This window comes from Pseudonaja textilis, chromosome 5 (assembly GCF_049901715.1).
Source record: "Pseudonaja textilis isolate UNSWEBS1 chromosome 5, rPseTex1.2, whole genome shotgun sequence".
Lineage (NCBI taxonomy): Eukaryota > Metazoa > Chordata > Lepidosauria > Squamata > Elapidae > Pseudonaja > Pseudonaja textilis.
Genome location: NC_141994.1, coordinates 66,753,654 through 66,773,349, shown reverse-complemented (window position 1 = coordinate 66,773,349; position 19,696 = coordinate 66,753,654). Strand labels below are relative to the sequence as shown.

At 43.4% G+C, this 19,696-nt stretch overlaps 1 protein-coding gene across 8 annotated transcripts in view; it reads right to left on the bottom strand.

Annotated features, from left to right (window-relative positions):
- The window catches only part of SOX5 (SRY-box transcription factor 5), a 1,005,438-nt gene that overhangs the window by 253,350 nt on the left and 732,392 nt on the right, over window positions 1-19,696 (bottom strand). For all 8 annotated transcript variants that reach the window (XM_087935225.1, XM_087935226.1, XM_087935221.1 and 5 more), the window contains 2 exons: window positions 9,913-10,085; window positions 6,642-6,710 (listed from right to left, as the gene is read on the bottom strand). In XM_087935225.1, the coding sequence (XP_087791351.1) occupies window positions 6,642-6,710; window positions 9,913-10,085 (242 nt within the window). The remainder of the gene's footprint in view (window positions 1-6,641; window positions 6,711-9,912; window positions 10,086-19,696) is intronic.

Genomic DNA, 19,696 nt, shown 5'->3' with positions numbered 1-19,696 from the left:
GCTATTCTCCAAAGCACCTGAGGTCAGGATAAGAAGCAATGGGTGGAAACTAACCAAGGAGAGAAGCAACCTAAAACCAAGGAGAAATTTCCAGATAGTGAGAACAATTAATCAGTGGAACAACTTGCCTCTATTTGGTTGGATATTTTGGACTCATTTGTGGTTGTGAGTTGAGTAAAAATTTCCTGTACCAGAAATTCCACATAATCCAATGAACCTCATGGATATATAGCATAAGAAGTTGGTAGGGGTGTGCTGTGCTTCGACCTGAGACCGAAAAGGTGTTGTGTAATGAGGATGGACATATTATCAGAACAAAATGTTCTTTCCCAGGACTGTGGAGGTCTATTGTGTGATCCCATGAAAAGATGCAGCTGCTTTAAGAAGGAACCATTGGTGCAGTAGGCTGTACTCACACCTTCTCCCAAACACCGTGTTATATACCTCACTACTGCTTCCTTAACTCAAATGTGTATCATCCAGGATCACATGGCTACTATGAAAATCCAGAAAAAGATGCAGCTGCTTTAAAGAGCTGTTAGCAAGTGCTTCATGCATACCAGGCCCTCTCCAAAAGAAATATTTTAGGTTTGGATTTAAAGGGTAGCAAATCCCTAGAGGTTGCTTCCTACTATCTCTCTATTCAACTTGTTGCCTGCAATGTTATTTTTTTTTTTATAGACTGAACACAGGAAATACAGTTTGCAAATTAGCAACTCTACCTACTCATGAGTTGGTGGAATGAAAAGTTCAAAATAACTGATAAATGAGAATATTTGTAGTTTAGGGGTTCTTGGTGTTCTCTGAGCTTGGCTGCAAACTTGGTCTCAGACATTTCATTACCAAACTAAGTAACATCATCAGCGTTGTTCACTCAGTTCAAAATAAAATTCACAGGGAAGAAGGCCAGGCAAAGCTTTTCCTCCTCCTCTACACATCAGCCTATGACATTCAGAATGATGCTGTCCAGTGATGGTATTCAAATTTACTACTGGTTCTGTGGGAATGGCTTGGTGAGCGTAGATTCGTTGGCGTGGCAGGGGAAGGATACTGCAAAATCTCCATTCCCTCCCCACTCCACTAACCTGCTTTCCAGCTCCGTTCTCCTGTGCAGGGCAACAAAAGAAGACCCAGCTGATCAGCTGGGACTTGGGAGGCAGAGAAGAGATGGGGGCGGGGCCAGTCAGAGGTGGGATTTGCCGGTTCTCCGAACCACTCAAAATGTCTGCTACTGGTTCTCCAGACCCTGTCAGAACTGGCTGAATACCACCTCTGATGCTCTCCTTTTTGGGAAACAAAGAGAAACTTTGTGATGTCGCCCTATTCCCCTGATTTTTTCCCCCGAAAGATGGAGGGCTACGAAATTGATTTCGCCGTGTCTCCCAGTGCTTCCCGGAGGCTGACGGATGTGAGATGTGATTCGGAACATGCCAAGGCATCTGAATGGCTCAAAGTCCTTTTCTTGTTCGGCTGCACATTCCTTGATAAGTTGCAAAGCTTCCCACTTATCAGTCACTCAAAGTGACTGCGGCTGTCACTTGTGTACAAAGCGCAATCAGTTTGGAAGCACCGACACCGGCATTTTTCTTCTCAGCTTGAAGCAAACACGTTTTGACTGCTAGTCATTCAATTTTAAAGCATCGTCAATTAAGGGGCTGACGGAGATATAAAGAAAACAACGTCCTAAACTCCTTCACCAGCCAGCAGTAGAAAAAAAAATCATTGTTACCTTGCTCAAATCATCTCTCTCTCTCTCTCTCTCTCTCTCTCTCTCTCTCTCTCTCTCTCTCTCCCCCTTTTCACCTTCTCTCAGCAGAGACTGCCTTTTCTGGCTGCCAAGGAAAAGTGCCCATGTCTCCGTGTTCTCCACATGGTTGAGATGCGAATCATATGGCGCATTCATGCTCCCCATCGCAGGTCAGTTCAATGGACAAGAGTTTTCGTCTCCTCTCTTTGCCCCCTTGGTGTCCTGCTGGGCCATTCCATATGCACAGCATATGGTGGGAAATAAATAAATAAAATAAAAGCGCTCTTCAAAATGCCCGCGGTGTAAGAGATGCCTGGGAGTTGGCCACGTTGCAAAAGAGCGGTGGGCAGGAGAAGCAAATATCCTTCTTCCCAAGAAGGACGGAGGCTGGAAACCAACACATTGGTTCCAAGGCAGCCCGAGGCCTCGAATGCAGGGAAACGCATTTTGTAGAAAGACCTCACGGACCTCACTGGATGCAAAAGGAGGGCAGGGAATCCTAGGATGGGGTTTGTAGATAGATGGGTAGAACTGGGTCCTGGGTTAGCTAGGGATTTTCTAGGTTAGGCACTTGGTTTGTTTTCCTGGTGTGTTACCAGCACAAGTTGAGGGAGGGGGAATGAAGTAGACTATTAGCTCTACGAGATATAAGGGAGCCCCTGTGTTTGTTTGTTTGTTTTTTTAAAAAAATCACTGGTTAGTGTGATCAGCTCAGTGCATTGGGAGGTTCAAATGTTAGATTAAAATAAAGTAACAAAAAGGGAGGGAGGGAGAGGGAGGGAAGAAGGAAGGAAGGAAGGAAGGAAGGAAGGAAGGAAGGAGAATGGGGGATGGAGGGAGTCAGGAAGGGAATGGAGGGAGAGAGGATGGAAAGAAGGGGAGGGAGAGAGGAAGGAGAATGGGGGAGGGAGGGAGGAGAATGGAGGGAGGGAGAGGGAGGGAAGAAGGATGGATGGAAGGAAGGAAGGAAGGAAGGAAGGAGAATGGAGGGAAGGAGGGAGGATGGAAGGAAGGAAGGAGAATGGGGAGGGAGGGAGGATGGAAGGATGGAAGGAAGGAGAATGGGGGATGGAGGGAGGATGGAAGGAAGGAAGGAAGGAGAATGGGGATGGAGGGAGTCAGGAAGGGGAATGGAGGGAGAGAGGATGGAAAGAAGGGGGAGGAGAGAGGAAGGAGAATGGGGAGGGAGGGAGGAGAATGGAGGGAGGGAGAGAGGGAGGAAGAAGGATGGATGGAAGGAAGGAAGGAAGGAAGGAAGGAGAATGGAGGGAAGGAGGGAGGATGGAAGGAAGGAAGGAGAATGGGGGAGGAGGGGAGGATGGAAGGATGGAAGGAAGGAGAATGGGGGATGGAGGGAGGATGGAAGGAAGGAAGGAAGGAGAATGGGGATGGAGGGAGTCAGGAAGGGAATGGAGGGAGAGAGGATGGAAAGAAGGGGAGGGAGAGAGGAAGGAGAATGGGGAGGAGGAGGGAGGAGAATGGAGGGAGGGAGAGAGGGAGGAAGAAGGATGGATGGAAGGAAGGAAGGAAGGAAGGAAGGAGAATGGAGGGAAGGAGGGAGGATGGAAGGAAGGAAGGAGAATGGGGGATGGAGGGAGGCGGGAAGGGGAATGGAGGGAGAGAGGATGGAAAGAAGGGGGAGGGAGAGAGGAAGGAGAATGGGGGAGGGAGGGAGGGAATGGAGGATGGAAGGATGGAGGGAAGGAGGATGGATGGGTGGAAGGAAGGAAGGAAGGAAGGAAGGAAGGAAGGAAGGAAGGAAGGAAGGAAGGAAGGAAGGGAAGCCAAGGGCAGTCACAGCAAGGTATGGCATGGCATTTGGGAGTTTGCCAAGCTGTCCCTATTCTCTAAGAGCAGGTGGTAGCTGTGGGTAAAAAGGTTTCTGCACAACTTTGGATTGTACTTTAGTGCCCATTCCAGGACTGGGGAGGCTCTGCTCAAGGTCACTCATGTCCTTGTGATGTCCAGACTGGATTGGTGCAACGTGTTTTACATGGGCTGTTCCTGAGCTACATTCAGAAGCTTCCAATAGTGCAGAATGTTGATGGTGTAGATAGCTACTGGCACCGATTACTTTGACTACGAGCCACCCTTGCTGTGCAAGCGCTACTGACTGCTGGTGTGTTTAGGTGTGCAATTCAAGGTTGCCACCTTTAAAGACCCCCTTGGCTTGGGATCAGGTGATTTACGGCAGGGGTCTCCAACCTTAGCTACTTTAAGACTTGTGGACTTCAACTCCTAGAATTCCACAAGTCTTAAAGTTGCCAAGGTTGGAGACTCCGATTTACGGTAATGTCTCTTCCCAGATGTCTTGTCTTGGTCCTACCTGATGAGGGACACGCTCCAGCTACTTTTGATTTGTGGGCACCAGAAAGAGAGAGCCTTTTGTGTTATGGTGCCCAGTCTTTGCAACATCTTTCTCCCTAAGATTGTCCCTGTCCCTCAGGACTTTCCACAAGGCCTGGAAATTTTGGCTTTATGACTAAACCTGGAGTGGGATAGAGACTCTCCCCTGGCTGAGGGGATAAATTGGTTGGATGACGGCTGGCTGCTACATGTTTTGTTTTGTTTTATACAGTGTGTTTTATGAATTTTATTTATTGAATTTTAAGCCACATATATAAAGCAGCTATATAAATCAGCAGCTATATAAATCAAATCGGTCCATCAATAAATCAATCCTCTGACAATACCACTCTCAAAAAATTAGGATAGTTTATGAAATATAAATTAAAATCAATGAACACTTCACAGGGCATGCACGAGAATTACTGTGAAGTTTGGAAGCTTTAATAGAAAATTGGCTCTAGAAAGTAGGATTTTAAATGATGATGGAGGAGGAGGAGGAGGAGGCAGAGGAGGAGGAGGAGGAAGAGAAACAACTATTGTCTGCATCTTAAATATTCAAACCATGATGTTTTATCATTGATTTTAGTGTCATTTTCTCACCATTCTGTCAACTTGGTGATCAGAATGAGCAGAATTTGGAAAAGCAGTTGGAAAAGAGCTCCAAAAAACAATGAACTAAGCCCAAATCTTCTGCTGCACTGAGGATGATGGACAAGTTACTCCTTCTAGTAGTAAAAAAAGTCTCCAGAAAATATCCTTTGCTGGACCTGTTTATATCCATAACTTTCCCAATGTACAGAAATCTATTTTTTCCTCTCTCTTCTCTTTTTATTATGTGAGAAATGCCAACCAATCAAGGAACATAGTAAGGACATTTGCATAACCCTGTGCCACAGAAGACGATGCAAAGAGATAGGTATTGTTTTCTAAACGTTATCCTACCTACCGTCACAGAATAGGATTTAGAGCCACAACAGAAATAATTCCCCATCACCTGTATGGTTGGCTACGTGAGAGATGACACTGCCCACATGCTATGATTTTTTTTTCCCCCACAAAAAAATGTTTCTGGGTGAATGGGCTTCCCATTGTGAGAAGGAACGTTTATGTACGGTACCAATGTACCAGCTATCAAGCAAATGAATGGGGTTCCACAAAGGGTGGGCTTCAAAATTTTTTGCAAAGGGTTCTCTACTCAGTTGCTGGGTCGGCGTGGCCATAGTGGGTGTGGCCTAGTTGGCCTCCTGCATCACGACAGGGAGTTGGGGTGTTTTTTTGCCCCCCCCCCAGGCTCTGGAGGCTCTCTGGAAGCCAGAAACAGGCCCATTTCCGGGACGCCCATTTTTTCCCCTTCCCAAGCCTCCACAGGCATCCTGCACTTACCTGCATCCAAAACAGGCCACGTGGGGGCTCCTGGGAGGGGAGGGGCAGGGTGGGCGGAGCCAGCCAGGGGTGGGACTTGGGGATTCTCCGAATTGCACAGAATCTTAGCTAGGGGCTCTCCTGAACCCCTGTGAATCCCCCAGCAGCTCACCTCTGGTTCCACGGCTGTGATAAATGTGTCTCCAAAAAAAAAACCCTCTGCAGATGTTTTTCCAAGAAAAGCAGCTGTTCATTTAACACCACGCGCATCACAGAAAATTAACTGGTGGTTACCAACGTTGTGAAGATGCCTTTAAATCAACTGGGCTTGGGTTATGTCTCCTTCCACCCATGTGAGTCTCCTTAGGTGCTTTTCATCCGGCTTTCAACGGACCTCACTCATATGGAATTCAACCAGTTTGTTCAAATATGCACGCCAACCTCAAGCCACAAACCTGAATTGAAACCTGACATCCGTTTACATATATGGAACCCAGGGGTGGGATACAAAAATCACAGCAATTAGTTCGTTGCCCGGTTTGCTGGGTGGGCGGAGTCATGGTGGACGGGGCCTACCGGAACTTCCTGTTTTTGGCTTTTGGTGGGCCTCCAGAGCCCGGGGGAGGCCAATTTTGCACTCCCAAGGGTCTAGAGGCCTCCCGGGGGCCTCTGGGATGGCGAAAGCAGCCTCCCTGGCCTCTGGAAGCTCTATGGAAGTAGGCCTGTTTTGCAACTTCGAATTTTCCGGGAAGGCCATTTGTCACCCTCCCAAGGGTCCAGAGGCCTCCCCCAGCCCTCTGGAAGGGCAAAAACGGCCTCTCCCGGGCTCTGGAGGCCCTTCGGTAGCCAGAAACAGGCCCGTTTCCAGACTTCCAAAAGACCCCTTCCCCCCCCCCCCCACAGAGTCTCCACGCAGACCCTACATTTACCTCCATCGAAAATGGGCTGCGTGGAGACTCCTGGGAAGTGAGGGCCAGCCGGTCAATTGAAATACTGGTTCAGCAAACCAGGTGTAACTTTAACATCTGGTTCGCCCGAACTGATCCGAACCAGTAGAATCCCACCCCTGACGGAACCCCTCTGTTAATGACTGGCACTGCATCTCTGAATTGAAGACAGTGAAAAGGAATGCAAAAACGGAGTTGAATAATTGAAAATAATGGACAGATTCATAATCTCTGACCTGGATCTGTTGCTGAAGCAGGTTGATTTTGTGTTGCTGTTGCAGAAGTTGCTGCTGCTGTCTTGCAATCTGTAGGGTCAACACATGTACATGTAATTTAATAGCGCGTGCATGTATGTATGTTTGCATCTGTGCGTGTCTGTCTCAAAAGACCCATGATTTTAAATGTGCTTAGATCTTTGCCCATAAACAGTCTTGTTCAAATTAAAACCATTGATACATCCATTCTATTATATCCAATAAAGTATTGATTATGTGTAGCAGTCATAGTTGAAAAGTTGTTCTTACACTGGGGGAAAAAAAGTGATTTGGGATGGGGTTGGCTGGAGCATACTTTCTCATCCAATTCTAAGAATATTAGAAGGCTTGTAATGGATGACACAATGGTAAATACCCATGAAAGCAGTAGCATTTTCTAATTTATGTTCCTCAGCCACTGATAGCATAGAAGTTGACATTCACCATCTTAATGATAAGTAGTCACTGATCACTTCAACCCCCATAAATTAATTTAATTCCTTTTAATTTTGTCCAAGTTGCTGATTATATCTCCATTTTTTTTTGCCCTGCATTGATCTTTTGATCGTACAAAATTATCTTGATGTTGTTCAGGGTGGAAGAAGGAGCCTTTTTTTTAGTCTGTATGTAGTAAAAAACTATTTTATTATTAAACTATTAAATTTAAAATGATGGTGAATGTAACAGTAAACTTAAAATAAAGTTGTTAAAACCTATTTCATAAATGAGGTAGAGAAAATTTCAGATTTGGATTAAAGGGGGACAAAAAAACCCCAAACCTCTAAAACCATTCAAATGGAAGATCCCTTCAGATACTTAGGTTAAGCCAGGGTTTCTTAACCTTGGCAGCTTGCAGATGGATGGACTTCAATTCCCAGAATTCCCCTGCCAACTAGGGGGAATTCTGTGTCCTCACCCACCCAAGCTGCCAAGGTTGAGAAATACTGGTTTAAGCCAAGAGTGAATGTTACCAAATTCCAATTCCTCCAATTCCAGGTCAGTTTGTCCAATCTGGAAAGAAACCCATTTTTTACTCCACTATAAATGAATTCTAGATCTACATTTGGGAAGATTCCAATTTTGCTGAAGCGGAATTTGCCTCCTCTGCCAGACGTGAACTAGACAATGAGGTTGGCTTAGTCCAAGGGTCTTCAAACATGGCAAGTTTAAGACTTGTGGACTTCAACTCCCAGAATTCTTGAGTTAATATGACTGGATGAGGGAATTCTGGGAGTTGAAGTCCACAAATCTTAAACCTGTCAAGTTTGAAGACTCCTGACGTAGTATGTTATGCCAATCCACATCATTATTGCTTATGGTTGAGTCTGATATAGGCAAGCACAGACAATTAAGTTGAATAAACCATGGTTCAGTTAAACATGGGCAGGACTGTCCAGTGAATATACCCAATGAATTTCAGAATGGAAGAAGACTCAAGATTTTACTGCGCATTATTACTATTATCACAGTACGAGAAAGTATCAGAAGTCAAATATCCATGTGAAAACACTTTATACATGGTCAGGTCAGGAATTCTGAAGACGTTTTAAGTACAGATAGTCCTTGACTTATAGCCATTCACAATGACCTTTTGAAGTTACAACAGCATTGGGGAAAAAAAGCAATTTATGACCATTTTTCGCACTTACGACTGTTGCAGCATCTCCAAGGTCACATGACCAAAATTTGGGCATAGTTGGCATGAATTTAGTACAGTTGCAATGTCCTGGGGTCATATTTGCTGAAACGATCCTCAACTTACAATGGTTCATTTAGTGACCATTTGAAGATACCACTGAAAAAAGTGAGCTTTGATCGATTTTCTCACGACCGTTGCAGCAACTCCATGGTAACATTATCAAAATCCAGACTTTTGACAACTGACTTGTATTAATGACGGTTGCAGTGTCCGGGGTCATGCGATCTCCTTTTGTGATCTTCTGACCAGCGAAGGGTCAGAATGGGAAGCCAGATTCACTCCACCATTCTGTTGCTAACTAAAACAACTGCACTGATTCCTTTAACAACTGTGGCAAGAAAGGTCGTAAAATGAGGCAAAGCTCACTTAACAAGTGTCTTCACTTAGCAAGAGAAACATTGGCTCAATGGAAGTCGTAAGTCGAGGACTACCTGCATTATAAAATGTAATGGAGTCAGATATTTAATAGGTTTAAACCATGGGTCAGCAGACTTAAACACTCAAAGAGCCACAGAGGTCCTAACTGGAAGCCCCCTGTTCAATTCTGGAGCCCATCAGACTCTATGGTGGTTCCCCCAACCATAGAGTCTCCTCCTAGCACGGTGTCCTTTTTCCTCTACCTGCCTTAACCAAAAGGCCTCTCAATTGTGGAACCGACCAGCAACAGGGAGCTGCAGCAGAGGGATAAAAGAGCCACATGCAGCTCCAGAGCCGAAGGTTGCTGACCAGTGGTAGTATTTTACCAGTTCGGCCTAGTTCTATCAAGCCAGTAGTGGCGATGAGCAGTGGAGACAGAACCAGTTCTCTCTGCCACTCTGCTATTGGGCCCACCTGCCCGCCTGCCCAGGCTTTTATCCTCTGCTTTTGAAGTGCAGTTGCTTTGCGTGGCACAGAAGAGTGCCGCGCGGCAGCTGCTGAGGTGACAGGAAGAGTGCAGGCTTGCAGAAAGTGAGTTGGAACGCCTCTATGCCTGTGCAAATGCCTCTGCGCCTGCACAAAGTGTGAGTTTGGCATACACATGCACGCAAAGTGTGTGCACATGCGCAAAGTGCACCCACCAAGCCATACCCACCAAACCGGTGGTCAAACGTTTTGATTCCCACCACTGTTGCTGACCCCTGGTTTAAACTGAAAGAGTGGGGAGGTCCTTGCCCCTAACCTTGTCTTTCAACCCTACTCTTTCGATAAGGGTACATGGGGTCACCCCCTGATCTTTGGGGCAGGGAAGTAAGAGCAGGACTTGTGGGGGTGGCTTTAAGAACCCCACTTCTAATATAGTCTCCACAATTTGGACAATAACTTTATGTCAAAAACTCTGGGATCTGTTCCTCTCTTCCACCGCATGCTGAAAATAACACCTCCCGTTGTATATTCCGTTTAACTTCTTTTTTTAAAAAAAAAAAATCTTCCAGCCCTCCAGTTCCACTCTGGGAACAGTTCCGTGAACATTTCAGCCCTCTTAGAAATAAAGACGCGTTAATAGAGTGCTAATCTCCTGCCTCCCCGATGCCAGAGCAGGACTAGATTAAAAGTCCCTTTTAATAACCTGCTCACCTGTTCTTGCTGCTGCTTGGCCAGCTCCATTTGCTGGCGCTGCTTCTCAATTTGCGAGGCCGCCAATTTCTTCTGCTCATCGTGAGCCGCCAGCAGCTGCTCCCGCAAACTGGTCAGCTGATTGATCATGCCCATAAGCTGCCTCTCTTTCTCAGCTAGGCTCTCTGGAGTCCCTGAGCATCATATGGTGAGCAAAAAATAAAAAAAATAAAAAAAAAAAGGCAAAAGGAGAAAGAGGAGAGGGAGAATCAGAAATGAGATCTGGGTACGGTTCCAAGCCAACGTGCCTTGTAAAGCTGAACAAAACAAAATGCCTTTTGCAGCACACAACAGCACCCTCCAAGGATTTAATTATTCCTCCCTCCTTCCTTTTTTTTTTTAAAAAAAAATTGTCCTACCTATCCAAGGTTCTTGATCTATGAATACATGTACATAGTAATGAGTTTCTTGCACTTTTCTGCCAAGGGCAGGACCTCAATGGACTTTGGGTGCTAACTTTTACTTTCAATTCGATCACTTTATTGTTGATTAGCCAGCAGGGCATCTCAAAATACAGAACGTAAAGCACAGAAACCTTAATAAAAACTGCACGCAAAGAAACTGGAATGAAAGAAGCAGATGAAATAATAAGAATGGAAATGAATAATTCTGGGTCTCCCCTACAATTGACCTCAATCAGACCTACATGTGAAGATCTCAAGCGAACTATTTTGATCAAACAAAGGGCTGGGCTATGTGTGGTTTTTGAATTCTGACCACACATGAAATATATTGTTTTAATATAAGGGTCCCAATAGGTTTAATTGTCTAATGTCATTGGATATTGAAATGGACAGCAAATAAATTTGATATAGATAGATAGATAGATGACAGACAGACAGACAGACAGACAGATATAGACATGGATAGATATGGATGACTTGATGGATGGATGGATGGATAGATAGATAGATAGATAGATAGATAGATAGATAGATAGATAGACAGACAGATAGATAGACTGACAGACAGACAGATATAGATATGGGTGGCTTGATGGATGGATGGATTGATGGATGGATAAATGGATAGACAGACAGACAGACAGACAGACAGACAGATATAGATAGATAGATATGGGTGGCTTGATGGATGGATGGACAGATGGACGGACGGACGGATGGACAGACAGATATGATTTCCATGGGTGTCTGGCTGGCTGGATGGACGGATGGATGGATGGACGGACGGACAGACAGACAGACAGACAGACAACATGCCACCCAATTGGTGCTAATTTGAAATTTCAAATCTGCTTGGAATAGATTTAGGATTGGGGTTTTGGTTTTTTTGGTCTATCTGTCTTTCCAATTATCTATAGATCCATGAATTCTTCCTATCCATGTTTCTTCTTCTCTGAAATGGAATTCAGCAAGAAACAGTTGGCTGCCCATTGCCAACACCACAATGCCAAAGACTAAAAGGACGGCAAGGAGATCCAATCAGTTGGTCCTAAAAGAAATCAACCTTAACTCTCATTAGGAAGGGTGGATCCTGAAGCTGAAGTTCAAATACGTTGGCAACCAAATTAAAAGAGAGGACTCCTTGGAAAAGACCCTGATATTGGTAAAGATGGAAGGCAGAAGGAGACGGGGACAGCTGAGGATAACATGGTTACAGTGTCATCAATACAATGAACATGAATTTGTGGAAACTTCATGTCCAAAGCTGCATTTTCAAGGTTATCTAAATAATAGCTGATCCTTTCTCATCCACACTTACCTAGGTAAACACTGATAATAATTGCCCCCCATGGATGGTTCTTTTTCTCCCATACATAGTGTTATTTATGGCCCAAAAGAGGGACAGTTGTCAGTTGAGAGTCAGAGATTTGTAGGATTAGAGCAGAGGTGTCAATCTCAAGGACCCGTGAGCTGGATTGGCCCATGGGCCACCCTGAAAACAGCAAAATCCTGGCCCACTGTGCCTCTGCCAGTGAAAATGGAGCTTGGAAGGGGTGCATGCAGCCCACCTGAGCTCCGTTTTAGCTGGCAGAGGGTTGCAGAAGGCCGTCACAGCCGAAAACAAAGCTCAGGAGCCTGTTTTCATTGCCTGAGCACTCGATCCACCACAGGCACCCCCAACACGAGTGATGTTGAGCTGGCCATGGCCACCTGGCCACCCCACCCCACCCGCTGAGGTCAAACACAACCCTGATGCATCCCTCAATGAAATCGAGTTTGACACCCTTGGATTAGAGGTGTTCTGACCCAGGATTCGTCAATCGTAATTAATCACAAACTTGTTTTGAAAAGCAACACCTATTTTATTGCAATGCTGGGAATTGTTTTCATTCCCAGCCAGAACTAATCTTCAACAGTTCCCCAAGATAAGCACACACCTTTCAGTTCTGTGGAATGCTGCCAAAAACAAAAGTATCCAATTAACTATAAAAGAAACCAACCGAAGTACAAGAAAAAAAACCAACCAAAGTACACAGAGCTTCCAGGAGGACTTGGAACTGATCAAACTACTTTGCTTCCTGCAAAGGTTTTGTCATTTAGGGGCAATCACTTCCTAGACTTACTCCTGAGTCACCCCTTTTGTTTCAGATGCTGTCGCCCTCTAGCAGCTCTGTGCACACGCGCACTAGGAACAGGCTCCCCCAAGTCCTCTGCTTCACTGCTGCCAGACTCCAGAGGCTCCAGAGACAGTACCCCACTCCCAGATGGTCCTGGCCCCATCCTTGCATTGGATGCAGGACCCTCGTCCGAGTCCTCTCCAGACTCCCTGACTGGTCCCCTTTCATCCTCACTGTCCGATACCTCTACCGTCCACACCAGCTGCTGGCGAACCACAACAAGAGGATTGAAAGGGGTCCCTGAAACTCTCTGCTCTACACAGGAATTCAAATCAAAGCACCTCAGACTGAGGACTGCCGAGCCTTTGCTCAAAAAGTATTTGGTGAATGGGAATCCACCACCTCTCTGGATAATTGGAACCACTCCTGTGCTGTTCTTATTGTTTGTAGGTTTTTTTTCCCCTCGCCTTTAACCACATTATACTTTCTTAGAATTTATTCCACACCCTCAATTCTGGGATAAGAGAAAACAGGTCATGCTCTTCCTCTTTGTGACATTTTTTTCAAATACTTGAAAAGTGCTCTTCCCTTTCAGTTGTGTTTTCTCGAGGGGAAAAAAAAAGTACTCTCTTGATTTTCTTATTCTTTGCTTGTAGCGTCCTTAGTTTTCTGTCCTGCATTGATTCCATTTGACGCAAATCTTTCTGAAAAACTAGTTTTCAGTTACAGTGCCATACATGAAACAAAAGTATCACTTCCTGAAATTTGGAAGGTATATTTCGAAGGATGCAACCATATGTTATATTTGTCTTTTTAAAAGCTAAGTCTCACTGCCGACTCATATTCTGGTTGTGATCATCTGTAGTTCCAACCAATTTCTCATCAGGTTAAGTATCCTCCATCCTATCCCTAGACATTTGTATCCCTCAGTGAAGGATTTGGCATTCTGGCAATTGATGTTTATTCTGTTATTTTTAGCTTTAACTTAACAAGGTCGCCTGGATTTGTTTTGATCTTCTAAAGTATTAGCTAGCCCATCAGTTTTGTGTCATAACAATATTTGTGACTAATAAACATATCATCCACCTCTTCATTCAAATCACCGAGACACAACACTTAATAGTTCACTCGTAACACAACAGTGATGAGCCCGGTTTAAGTGTGATTTTTCACACCAACAATGGAGCAATCGACAGACATGCCATGAAGACCACATTTAAATAATATATTAATCAATATGTTTTATTGTACTTTGTCAACTGCATCATGTATGGAATCTTAGGAACATAGGAAGCTACTGTATACTTAATCAGTTTCTGGACTAGTACTGGACAAAAATTATTACGAGCCTAATTTTGTTAACACTAACTGGCAATAGATTTCTAGGGTTTAAGCTAGGTGACTAGGGAATATCTACATCTTTCTGGGGATGCTGAAGGTTAAACCAGGGATTTTCTGCAAGCGAAACCGTGCTTTATTACTGAGCTAGGCTCCCCATCCATTGAAGGAAATTCAGTATGAGCTTCATGTAATAACACCACCTTCTCTAACCTAGCATTTCCCACTGTTGAATAGGAAATTGGACTTATAGTTCCAATAAAAGAATAACAGAGTTGGAAGGGGTCTTGGAGGTCTTCTATCCAACCCATGTTAAAGCAGGAGACCCTATACCATTTTAAACAAATGCTTGTCCAAACTCTTCTTGAAAACCTCCCGTGTTGCAGCATTCACAACTTCTGCAGAAAATTGTTCCACTGATGAATTGTTCCCACTCTAAGAAAATTTCTCCTTATATTAAGGTTGCTTCTCTCTTTGATTAGTTTCCATCTGTTGCTTCTTGTCCTGCTCTCAGGTGCTTTGGAGAATAGCTTGACTCCCTCTTCTTTGGGGCAGCCCCTGAGATATCGGCACACTGCTATCATGTCACTACTAGTCCTTCTTTTCATTAAACTAGACATACCCAATTCCTGCAACCCTTCTTCATAAACCTCTTCAGTACCAAGTTTGCAATAGGAACACCTAAATCTACCTAGAGCAACAAAAAATCATCCATGTGCAGTTGTAACTGAAAAGGAAAGCTGTCAATTCCACTGGACCTGGTGGGATAATATGAACCTTTCCAGAAAAAAAAGCAAGTTAAAAAAAAAAATCAGTGTAAGCATGAGTTACAAACAAATAAAGATCCGCCTTCATCATTAAAACAAAAAACCTAAGCCCTGTCATTCACAGGGACATGAATTTTATTTATTTGCTTGATTTATGTAAAAATACATTTTCCTCAACAAGGCACTGCACATGCTCAGCTTGTCATATCTACTCAGTGTATGTGCCTTAATCTCTCTCTCTCACTCATGCACCGGATGTGCTTGACTTCCCTTCTCTATCCAGTCTCCATGTTCAATCCCTTGTTCTTTTGCCTCATATTTGTCTTAACTCTACTTCACTTTCCATTTGCCCTTGGTTTTCTCACCAGCGATGTGTGGGGTCATCCTCTTGGCTGACCCTCAAAACAGAGGTGGTATTCAGCAGGTTCTGGCCGGTTCTGGAGAACCGGTAGCGGAAATTTTAAGTAGTTCGGAGAACCGGCAAATATCACCTCTGACTGGGCCCGCCCCCTTCTATTCTCTGCCTCCCAAGTTCCGGCTGATTGGCTGGGTCTTCTTTTGTTGCCCTGCACAGGAGAACGGAGCTGGAAAGCAGGTTAGTGGGGTGGGGATTTTGTACTAAGCTTCCCCCAGGAGTGGGGAGGGAATGGGGATTTTGCAGTATCCTTCCCCTGCCATGCCCACTGAGCCATGCCTACAGAACAAGTAGTAATAAATTTTGAATCCCACCACTGCCTCAAAGTTACACCATTTTTGAGTTCTTGAAGAAAACGCCAGCTCTTAAAGCAGGGTGTTTGGAGAACAACCCCCTCCCCTCAAATTCTTGAACACATCCATAAAATCGCTTTGCAGGGTTTTATTAATGCAAAGCCTTGTTGTTGTCTACAATTTCCAGACTAACAAAGTTCAGTGGCAGAAGTTCCCACAAGAAAAGATATCTAGAGAGGTTTCAGACCCTTGGAGAAATGACTGCAGAATGAAAAACAGAGCGTTAACCCAACCTGTGAACACCTTCACAAAACAAATGCCCTTTACCTGTGGCCTTTTTCTTCTAAAATTCTCTCCTCTCATGAAATAAACATCTAACATAATTTCTCTTTCAGCGTATTGAATGAAAACTGATAGGGGCAAAAAGGAGATTTTCTTCTTTTCAAAAAAAGCATGGTATTATTTCTGAAAATACAACTAAATACTATCAATGCTGTCAATCCAGTAACATTTCCTCCCATGCCTGATTTTAATGAAACCCACAAAATATATACAGTATTTGCATGCAATGAATGCAAATGACTTTACTGACTTTATTGAAACCCACAAAAATGTAGTTGCCACGCTTTTGTGTGTAGAGAACAGTGGCACATGGTAACCTGTTTTAGTTAAGAAGAAACATTTCTGGTTTTCATCTCAAACAGTATTGGTGAATAAGGAGCTATTGGCCACAATGATTAAGAAAAGTATTTGAGGCAAATTTTGCCCACAGTCTGGAGTTTGATCCTGACTGGCTGAAAGTTGACTCAGCTTTCCATCCTTCTGAGGTCAGTAAAATGAGGACCCAGATTGTTGGGAGCAATAGGCTGACTCTGTAAACCACTTAGAGAGGGCTGTAAAACACTGTGAAGCAGTATATAAGTCTAAGTGTTATTGCTATTGTAATTGCTAAGGTGTTGCTACAATGATGAATTTGATACCTGGACATGACTGGAAATCATCAGAAAGAATATTTCACTTTTTCAGTTTCTCTCTTTGTTTCCCTCACAAAAATAGTATAGCTACTACTTTCTCGGTTGCAAGATGAGCTATTCAGAAACACTCATTAACAAGGCATATCTTTTAAACTTAATTTATTGAAGCATTTAGACCAGCGGCCCACAACATTTTGGGCACCAGGGACCAGTTCCATGGAGAGAGGTTTTTCTGTGGGCTGTAGGGGTTGTGGTTTTGCATGCTGCCCACATCCTGCAGATGGGACTTCACTTGTTTGCGTCGCTCAGTTTCTGGCATGCCACGATCCAGTGCCAGTGATAGATAGATAGATAGATAGATAGATAGATAGATAGATAGATAGATAGATAGATAGATAGATAGATAATTAGACATAGATAGATGTTAGATAGGTAGGTAGAAAGAAAGAAAGAAAGAAAGAAAGAAAGAAAGAAAGAAAGAAAGAAAGAAAGAAAGATGACAGATAGATAGATGACAGATAGATGATAGATAGATAGATAGATAGATAGATAGATAGATAGATAGATAGATAGATAGATAGATTAGATAGGTAGGTAGATAGATAGATAGATTAGATAGGTAGACAGATAGACAGACAGATAGATAGATGACAGATAGATGACAGATAGATAGATAGATGACAGATAGACAGACAGACAGACAGACAGACAGACAGACAGACAGACAGACAGACAGACAGATAGATAGATAGATAGATGGAGATGAGAAAGAGATGATGTGACATGTCAGTCAGGAATGTTTGACAGTGTTTCTGGCATATCTAAATGTGTCTCAGTTAGGGGAGACTCCTCTTAAACAAACCAACTACCAGCAGACTCTGCAAATTTATGCCAGAGAGTGACTGGAATATGTGATGATGGCTGGCTGGGGAATTCTAGGAGTTGAAGTCCACATATTTGAACGTTTCCAAGGTTGGGCTAGTGGGTATTGATCTTACCAAATCTTCCCCGCAACTGCCCCACAAAAGAAAAAAGAAGTCTGGAAGAGATAATTGGTCTAACCAAACAATTCATTGTTCATCATTAACTACAGCAGAGCATCAGAACTGGATGGATATATTCCACCAATGTAACATGTTTTCTTTCTATGGATTCTGGACTAAAGATTAGACTGGAAACTTGAAGGCTAGAATGTGCATGTCTTCAAGGCCCCTTTCATGTTAATGCTGAGGGTTTTATGCTGCCCATTTTCGACATCCAGATCTTCCTTTAGCTGATTTATGCAGAGGGCCAAGACGAGGATAAATATTTCTTCTTCCTTTGATCTCTCTCCCTACCACCCTGGAGAGTGATTTCGTAGCTCTACATGATCTCTAGAGCTCAGAAGGAATAGCCTAGAAGCTCTGCTTCTTGATCACTGTGCTGATTTGTAGAATAGCCTATTTAAGGGGTTAAAAAACCCTCTTCTATACATTGCATTGAAGAATGTAATTGTAGCTGATTTTCTATCTTCTGTTTAACTGTTTTGTTCCCTTGATTTACCTTTTAGTTTTATTAAAATTCCAATTTTGATTGCCTTGAGGTTTACTTGGCTGTTTTTGCATTGGTTGTATGTTTTATTGGGCTTCTGTATACCACAATGGATCTTTTTAAAATTTGTTGGTACAGCAAAAGAACAAATTCTTGTAGTTTGGGCTGGGCTTAAAGGGACTGAATTGAACATTGCAAGCTGGCAGGTGATCTGCTTGACAAAATGCCTACATCAGGTTTTCTCTAGCAGTCAAACTCCTTGCTGACAAATGTATTACCTAAGCAAAAAAGGTGAGCACTTTTTAAGAAAAATGCAGTGGGGGGAGGGGAAATACAAATTAAATCTGGGTGAAAGAAAACATCACACCTTTTAAACAGGAAATGAAGTTTTTGCAGACCCTTCCTTCCTCCTTCCTTCCCTCTCTCCCATCCTCTCTCCCTCCTTCCCTCCCTCGCTTCCTTCCTTCCTTCCTTCCTTCCTTCCTTCCTTCCCCCTCCCTCTCTCCCATCCTCCCTCGCTCCCTCCTTCCCTCCCCACCTCACTTCTTCCTTCTTTCCTTCCCTCCTTCCTTCCTTCCTTCCTTCCTTCCTTCCTTCCTTCCCTCTCTCCCATCCTCTCTCCCTCCTTCCCTCCCTCGCTTCTTTCTTTCCTTCCTTCCTTCCTTCCTTCCTTCCTTCCTTCCTTCCTTCCTTCCTTCCTTCCTTCCTTCCTTCTCTCTCCCATCCTCCTTCCCTCCCTCCTTCCCTCCCCACCTCACTTCTTCCTTCCTTCCTTCCTTCCTTCCTTCCTTCCTTTGAATTTCACCCCATTTTACCACCTTCCTTGACAGCAGCTGATACAAGTGAGTTTTGCCCCATCTTATGATGTTCCTTGCGTCCGTTGTTAAGTAATTCACTGCAGCTTTTAAGTTAGTAACATGGTTGTTAAGTGAATCTGGCTTCCCCATTGATTTTGCCTGTCAGAAGGTCTCAGAAGGTGATCATATGACTTCAGGACACTACGACTGTCATAAATACACTCCCTCACACACTATTCTACAAATTTTCCAAAGGCCACCTGTAGAGATCTGGTCAGGGCCATCATTTAGAAAAGCTACCCAACCTATATGCTTTCATTTCTCCCTTTCCCATCCCAAAATTGGATTCTATCCACCCTGAAAGGAATTATGGTAGGAATATATAAATATTTTTGCATTGCTCTGCATGTCTGAATTGTTGCAGGAGTCTAATGTTAAATACCTTTAATTACAACAATAATTGAAATGTAGATGAGCAGGAATAGACTGCAGAATCTAACAAGGTGGACAATCTGTACCAAGGCCATAAGGGAATGGTGCACACTTGCATAATTGAAATGTGCCTAGTAAGATAGATCGATCTATCTATCTATCTATCTATCTATCTATCTATCTATCTATCTATCTATCTATCTATCTATCTACTTACCTATCTCTATCTATCTATCTATCTATCTATCTATCTATCTATCTATCTACCTACATCTATCTATATATCTACCTTCCTACCAACATCTACCTACCTACCTACCTACCTACCTACATCTATCTATCTATCTATCTATCTATCTATCTATCTATCTATCTATCTATCTATCATCTATCTATCTATCTATCTACTTACCTATCTATATCTATCTATCTATCTATCTATCTATCTATCTATCTATCTATCTATCTATCTACCTACATCTATCTATATATCTACCTTCCTACCAACATCTACCTACCTACCTACCTACCTACCTCCATCCATCCATCCATCCATCCATCTATCTATCTATCTATCTATCTATCTATCTATCTATCATCTATCTATCTATCTATCTATCTATCTATCTATCTATCTATCTATCTATCTATCTATCTATCTATGTACCTCTCTCTCTA